Source organism: Acomys russatus, chromosome 4 (genome assembly GCF_903995435.1).
Source record: "Acomys russatus chromosome 4, mAcoRus1.1, whole genome shotgun sequence".
Lineage (NCBI taxonomy): Eukaryota > Metazoa > Chordata > Mammalia > Rodentia > Muridae > Acomys > Acomys russatus.
The window spans coordinates 57,335,819-57,343,658 of record NC_067140.1 but is presented as its reverse complement, the minus strand read 5'-3'; the positions used below and the strand labels follow the sequence as shown (position 1 = coordinate 57,343,658).

At 49.0% G+C, this 7,840-nt stretch overlaps 1 protein-coding gene across 1 annotated transcript; it reads left to right on the top strand.

Moving 5' to 3' along the window:
• The first annotated feature begins 1,299 nt into the window (after positions 1–1,299).
• Lcmt2 (leucine carboxyl methyltransferase 2) lies at positions 1,300–3,496 on the top strand. Its single transcript, XM_051144480.1, has one exon. The coding sequence runs from the start codon at positions 1,368–1,370 to the stop codon at positions 3,420–3,422; it is 2,055 nt and encodes a 684-aa protein (XP_051000437.1). The 5' UTR covers positions 1,300–1,367; the 3' UTR covers positions 3,423–3,496.
• Positions 3,497–7,840: the final 4,344 nt, after the last annotated feature.

Sequence of the window (7,840 nt, the reverse complement as noted above, 5' to 3'; positions counted from 1 at the left end):
ACTGCTAGTATTGTGATATTTCCTTTTCATTCCGTGCCCCCCACTCCCATTAATTTAAAGGTAGATGAATCTGCAATGAGGAAATGACTAGTAAAGAATATTTTTTTTAAAAGGGGGGGATTCAATTTCCTAAGTGGTATATTAAAAATCCAAGTTAGTAAAAAACCAAGATCTAACGTATCTGTTTATTCCTTTAACTTCTTATCTACTGGGTAATGCCAGGCTAACTTGCTGATGTAGTACATATCTGTTTTGACAAGAAAACTTTTTATTTCACATTCATGGTGTACCAGCACCTTCCTTACCCAGGCTGGGATTACAGGCATGTGCCACTGCTCTGTTAACATATTTTGCACTCACTGAGCGCCACAAAAACTGCTCTTCTACGATTGCTAATGAGCTCCTGAACACAAAAACATTCTTCAATAACCAAACCTCCATAGAACCCTTTTCTTGAACCAGCCAGACTCCAAACTCATGCTCTCAGCTGTTAGGTATCACTGCTCTGAGTTAACCATTCTTAAAGTCATCCTAATTTCCTTTCCTAATTATGCCAGACACCAAATTAACAAACGATAAAGTTTCTACCTATCTCTGGGAGCGCTTTATTATTGGTATCTCCTAGGCACTCAATGTAGAAACTTTGTCAAAACCTCAACCTGGCTTGCTTCCTTAGTGGGGGAGGGGGAACTAACCATGCCACGGAATAATCACATCCTTCCTATTGCTATTTTCAGCGGACATGCTCAACACCACATAAGAATCACAGAATTCCGTAAGTAGAGGAGAGTGGTGTTTTATAGCTGAAGACGGGTTGAATACTTTACTCACTGTAGATCTAGCACAGAACTTAGAATATGCGAGAATCAATAGCATGTACGGGGGTGGTGAGTTAAATTATCAGTAATTTTCTGTATAGATCTCTTTCTTCACTTTCCATATTGCCTAATTTAAGATTTAAATGAGTTCTACCTCGCAACGAGAACAATGAATCAAGGGGGGAAAACTTGTTACTTTAGTGCAAGGAACAATCTATTCATGATTGCTAAAAATCCGCGGTGCTGGTCCTCCTCTGGAGGAAGTCAAGTCGTCAGCCCCCGACTCACCTAAAAAAGTTTCTCAAACACGAGGACCTACACAAGTTTTTCCCCTGTAGAAAAGCGGCAACTTGAGTTCCCCACACGCTAGCTGTCACCAAAGCAGAAGGCGTGTTCGCAGGAAAACCTAATGGGGGGGGGGCGGAGAGAAATCAAGTCTCTCGCGGTTTTTAGCGCTCTACTCGGAAGTGACGCACAGCCGCACCCGGAAGCGGCTGAGCTGGAGCCCGGTGAGTGTTCCTGTGGAGTATTGCGGAGCGCCTTCTGGTCATGGGCCGGCGAGGCCGCGAGCGCCGGGCGGGAACGGTCCAGGGCACAAACGACAGCAGCGCCCTGAGCAAGCGATCGCTAGCCGCACACGGATACGTGCGCGATGACTTCGCGGCGCTGCTGGCCCCAGGGCCCGTGCGGCGCACGCCGCTCATCCACCGCGGCTATTACGTACGCACGCGCGCCGTGCGTCACTGCGTGCGCGCCTTCCTCCAGCTCGCCGCCGCGCTCCCGGCCCCGAACAGGGCGCAGGTCCTGTCACTGGGCTCTGGCTCCGACTCGCTTTATTTTCGCCTGAAAGCTGCGGGCCTCCTGGCCCGGGCTGCCGTCTGGGAGGTGGACTTCCCGGACGTGTCTCGGCTCAAGGCGGAGAGGATCGGGGAGACCCCGGAGCTGTGCGCGCTGACCGGCCCTTTCGAGATCGGGGACTCGGCGTCAGCTCTGTGCTTCGCGAGCTCGGACTACCGCATCGTGGGCGCCGACCTGCGGGAGCTCCCGCGATTAGCCGAGGCCCTGGGCGGCGCGGGCCTGGACTTCACCTCGCCCACGCTGCTCCTGGCCGAGGCGGTGCTGACCTACCTGGACCCCACCAGTGCCGCGGCCCTCATCGCCTGGGCCGCCCAGCGTTTCCCCGACGCCCTTTTCGTAATCTATGAGCAGATGAAGCCGCGAGACGCCTTTGGGCAAATCATGCTGCAGCACTTTCGGCGGTTGAACTCGCCCCTGCATGGCCTGGAACTCTTTCCCGACGTGGATGCCCAGCGACTGCGCTTCCTTCAAGCTGGCTGGGCTGCCTGCAGCGCCCTGGACCTGAACGAGTTCTATCGCCGCCTTCTCCCCGCAAGTGAGCGCCAGCGGGTCGAGACGCTTGAGCCCTTTGATGAATTTGAGGAGTGGCATCTGAAGTGTGCCCACTATTTCATCCTGGCAGCATACAGGGGAGATACTCTGTCCAAAACCCCGGTGTTTCCGCCCTCGGAGGTTTCTTTTCAGATAGATCCTGCTTCGCCTTCGGGGTTTCTTTCTGCCAGAGTAGTCACTAGTGACTACCACCAGCACTCAAGCCTGAAGAGATATGGCCACGCCTCTGTCCTCCTGAGCCCTGGCATCATTTTCAGTGCTGGAGGCTTTGGAGAGCAAGAGGGACGACACTGCCGAGTGAGCAGGTTTCACTTGCTCGCGAGATCCCGTGACTCTGAGTGGAAAGGTAGCCAAATAAGTACCCTGGGGACTGAAGAGCAGTGGGATGGACGCCTTTATCACACCATGACAAGGCTTTCAGATACTCGGGTTCTGGTTCTTGGAGGGAGACTGTCCCCAGTAAATCCAGCCTCCGGGACCCTCCAACTTGATTTATACAAAAGTGAAGACAATTGCCCCGAGGGCCAAAATGTAACAGTAACAATGGCTGCCTTAGAAGAAGACCCCGTGTTGTCACGTTGGCGGCATTCAACAACAGAAGTCTGTTTTCAGAATCAGAGATACTTATTTGTGTATGGTGGCCGCAGTGTGTCGGAACCTGTGCTAAGTGACTGTCATTTCCTACATGTAGAGACAATGGCTTGGGTCAGAATCCCGGTGGAAGGGGCGGCACCGGAAGGTCGGCATACGCATGGTGCCTGCAGTTGGCAAGGCGGAGCGCTTGTCGCTGGAGGCCTTGGGGCTTCTGAGGAACCACTGAGCTCTGTCCTCTTTCTCAGACCAATGTCCTCTGGATTCCTCTGGGAATCAATAGATATCCAGCCCCCCATTACCCCAAGATACTCTCACACCGCTCATGTGTTTAATGGAAAGCTGCTCCTGGTTGGAGGGGTCTGGATTCATTCCTCCTCAGTGCCTGGAGTGACTGTTATCAATTTGGCTACAGGGTTGAGCGCTGAGTATCAGATTGACACAGCATCCGTGCCTTGGCCACTAATGTTGCATAACCACAGCAGTACCCTCCTTCCTGAAGAGCGGCAGCTCCTGCTTATTGGAGGTGGAGGGAACTGCTTTTCCTTTGGTACTTATTTCAACCCCCACACAGTGGCATTAGATCTTTCTCCCTTAAGTTGAGGGCAATAAAGACTGGACAATATATATTCAGGACCTAAGAATGAATTTGGTTGTATATATTGCTACCCCATCCCCTCAACTCACCTTTCTTCCTTAACACACTGTTGAGTGTAGAACATGAAAACGTTTAATCCAACAGTGAGAAGTTACAAAAGTACAACAGTGGGAAGAGTATCAGCTGGGCACAGTGGCCCACGTCTTTGATCCAAGCACTGGGGGAGGCAGAGGCGGGTGGATCTCTGTGAGTTCGAAGCCAGGGCCACACAGAGAAACCCTGTCTTGAAAAAAAAAAAGTGTCATACATTTACATTCCAGGAGCCTCAGCAACATATATCCAGTTTATTGAATTTCTACCAATTTCAAGTCTTAGCTGTTTAGTGAGTCACAACAACTTTTAGCCTAAGTAAACAATTTCTCAAACCTGGGTTTTGTGACCTAGATTATATTTTGGAAAAAGTTTCACACAGATCCTTGGTAAGAATACAAGACTGAATATAGTTCAGGAATGCAATGTTGACCTGTTGCTTTGGGGGTAAAGTCTAAAAATGAACACTAGCTTAATGACTTGTACCTTTAGTTTGAACACAGAACTTTAACAATGAGAAAAAGTACAACTTGAAAATCGTGCTTTTGAACACTTTTTTGCCAACCTTTTCTATTTATTTAGCTGTATAAGTGCTAACAAACCAGACATTTAATGCCTCAATTTTGTTCCTGACATAATAGATGATGTTTGTTCCAGATCTTGTTCTACCTTTTCACTGTCAGCCATCACTGTTCCGAGCCCCCACCCACGCAGCTTAGGGTTACAGGCAGCATCTGTCAGCTCTCTTCAGTTTTCTGCTTGAGTTGCACAGGTCAGGAGTAATTACAAGGAGGAAATGTGTGTTGTGGGGAGGGAGAGCTGGGAGTGAGCCGCAGCAGTTGTGGCCCTTCCTCCGCCAGTCTTCAGGCTGGCATTGTGCTTTGTGCCAAGGCTATGGCTGCTGACGTAACTTATGCAGTAAGTCCACACGCACAGTGCTTACTTAAGGTTTTAGGAATTGTTCCTTCGCCTCTTCAGGCCTAGGAGTTGTGCTGGCCCCTTGTTAGAGCTGAGCTGCGTTTCCCAATACAGTGGATTCGTTTTCTTCTGCAGTGAAGAAATACCACAACCAAGACAACTTAAGGATGGGTTTATTGGAGCTTCTGGTTCCAGAGGTAGACCATCCTGGTGCGGTAGCTGTAAGCACAAAGCAGACAGCAACCTGAAAATAAAGAGAGGCTTTTAGAGGCCAAAGGGCACCCCTCACCCCACGTGCCCCATCCCTACCCTGTGACATACATTCTTTAGCAAAGATAGCTTCTAAGCTTTCCCAAACAGCTCCACCACCTGGTGACCAAGTGTTCAAATTCATGAGCCTGTATGGAGCGGTCTCATTCAAACCACCACAAGTAGCAATGTAAACACATTAAAGAATATTGTGATTGTGGTGTACCTTATGATATACAGCCATCAAACTCAGCTCTCCCTTAAGTGATTGGCCAATTTTGTTTCTATTGAGTTTTGAATACATTAATGACATTGCTTAAGTTTTGAGACTTAGAGCCAGGTATGGTGGTGCACGCCTTTAATCCCAGCGGGAGACAGAGGCAAGTGGATTTGCTGTAAGTTTGAGGCCAGCCTGGTCTACAAAGAGAGTCCAGGATAGCCAAGGCTACCCAGAGAAACCCTGTCTCAAAAAGCCAAAGCGGGGTGGGGGTGGGGGAGTTTTGAGACTTAATCTGTCATGCATAACATGAGCTTCATAACTAGGAGGCAGTGGCGAGACAGGACTGTTAGACCAGTATGACCCTGGAGATGGTAGTATCTGGAGATCCTGTAAGTGTCCAGCTGACTATTATGAACTTCATGGCATAGAGTCCCCTTTCTCTAAATGGTAGTTAGTATAAAAACTAACTAAAGGATAGCTGGGTGTCGTGGTGTACCCCTGCAGTCCCAGCATTTAGAAGGCCAAGGCAGGTGAATCGCAGTGAGTTCGAGGCAAGCCTGGTCTTCAAAGAGCTCCAGGACAGCCAAGGCTACACAGAAAAACTGAATAAAGTTGTAGTTAAACTTTTCTGATCCTTTATAATGGCCCTTTCTGGAAGTCATTGGTTCTGGCCAGGCATGAGTCTTGGAATACAGGGCAGCATCTGGCAAGGCTCTCAGTGGGCCAAGAGCCAGGCAACTGAAAGCACCATGATTTATGTGTTCCTCCTTGTGTGTAAGGTTACCACAGCCTACCTCCAGCTTTCTGGAGCAAGTCAAAGGAGAACGTTATTAAATCAGTGTTCTCAACTCTGTGGCAGATAGTACCAGAATTCTAACCCGACCTGACTGTAACCCCATTTCACTCAGTGTGCCACCAATCGTAATTTCATTACTGTGGGTATAGAAACAGAGGGAGGTCATCAAGAGAATGTCGGTATGTGCCAGACCCAATTCAGTGCAGCAGGGCCTACTCCACTGAACACGCCAGGAGGCTCGTGATAGGTAATTGGGCCTACACTTGTACCTTCAAGAGCACTAACTTGTATTTTTCTGGAAGTGATTATACGATATAGCATGCCTTCCAGATTTAACCCTGTTTTTGCAACATGCCGAAAACAAGGTTTGGAGCTGCAGAGATGGCTCAGCAGTTGGGAGCACTGGCTGCTCTTCCAGAGGACCCAGGCTTGATTCACAGCACCCACATGCAGGCTCACAATGCTGTAATTCCAGTTCCCAGGGATCTGATGCCCTCGGGCCTCCAAAGGCACCAGGCACAGGTGTGGCGCACAGATGTCCAAGCCGGCAAGACACCCATTTAGTTTTTCAAAAGAAAAGAAGAAAGCCGGGCAGTGGTGGTGCACACCTTTAATCCCAGCACTCGGGAGGCAGAGGCAAGAGGATTGTGTAAGTTCGAGGTCAGCCTGGTCTACAAAGTGAGTCCAGGACAGCCAAGACTACACAGAGAAACCCTGTCTTGAAAAACTAAGAAGAAGAAGAAGAAGAAGAAGAAGAAGAAGAAGAAGAAAAGAAGGCTAAGAACAGCTGCTCTCGTGGCAGCTTTGGCAGCACGTGCGCTGGAACGGGATGACACAGTGGAGAGAAGCGTGGGTCCTGTGCAAGGAGGACATGGAAATTCCTGAAGCAACAAACAACAAAACTCACAACTGTTCTTGGATATGAACTGTTCTTTGGAGTCTAAGCTAACACTTCTTTGTCGGCCCTCTCAGATTTTCAACTAAATGTCCGCTGTTGGAGATCCAGGCTGCTCCAACGATGTTTCAGAGGCCCTGATAGAAGGACAAAAGGAACCTAGCTCTGTGTCCTTGCGCAAGAGCGGCTCGGCAAAGCCAGTCCGCGGCTGGTGGCCAGGGCCTCGACGGTTTTAGTCCTGGGAATTTGGCTTTCCCCTCTGAAGAGACTGGAGTTAGCTATCAGTCCGTCCCAAGGCTGCTGTGTGCTAGGCCTGTGATGCTTCTTAAAACACCCTGTGTTTCCTCTGGGCAACGTTGCTTAATTAGCTTCCTGCTGACTGTCCCATTGTATGATAGTCTCTGTTGACCTTGTCCCATTGTATGATAGTCTCTGCTGACCTTGTCCCATTGTGTGATAGTCTCTGTTGACCTTGTCCCATTGTATGATAGTCTCTGCTGACCTTGTCCCATTGTGTGATAGTCTCTGTTGACCTTGTCCCATTGTATGATAGTCTCTGCTGACTGTCCCCTTGCATGATAGTCTCTGCTGACCTTGTCCCATTGTATGACAGTCTCTGCTGACTGTCCCATTGTATGATAGTCTCTGTTGACCTTGTCCCATTGTATGATAGTCTTTGCTGACTGTCCCCTTGCATGATAGTCTCTGCTGACCTTGTCCCATTGTATGACAGTCTCTGCTGACTGTCCCATTGTATGACAGTCTCTGCTGACTTTGACCCATTGTATGATAGTCTCTGCTGACCTTGTCCCATTGTATGATAGTCTCTGTTGACCTTGTCCCATTGTATGATAGTCTCTGCTGACTTTGACCCATTGTATGATAGTCTCTGCTGACTGTCTCATTGTGTGATAGTCTCTGCTGACTGTCCCATTGTGTGATAGTCTCTGCTGACTGTCCCATTGTATGATAGTCTCTACTGACCTTGTCCCATTGTATGATGGTCTCTGCTGACTGTCTCATTGTGTGATAGTCTCTGCTAACTGTCCCATTGTATGATAGTCTCTGCTGACTTTGTCCCATTTGTCCCTTGGACATAGATGCTGTATTTCCACATAAAGCTTGCAAGTCATTAGCTTGTCCAAAACTTCCTACTGCCAAGCTCTCCTGTCTTCTTTATCTCCTCATCTCCTGGTCCACCCACTTAGAACCCTGTCCCTGAAGAATGATGTGCTGGTCCAGATCAGGCCACCTT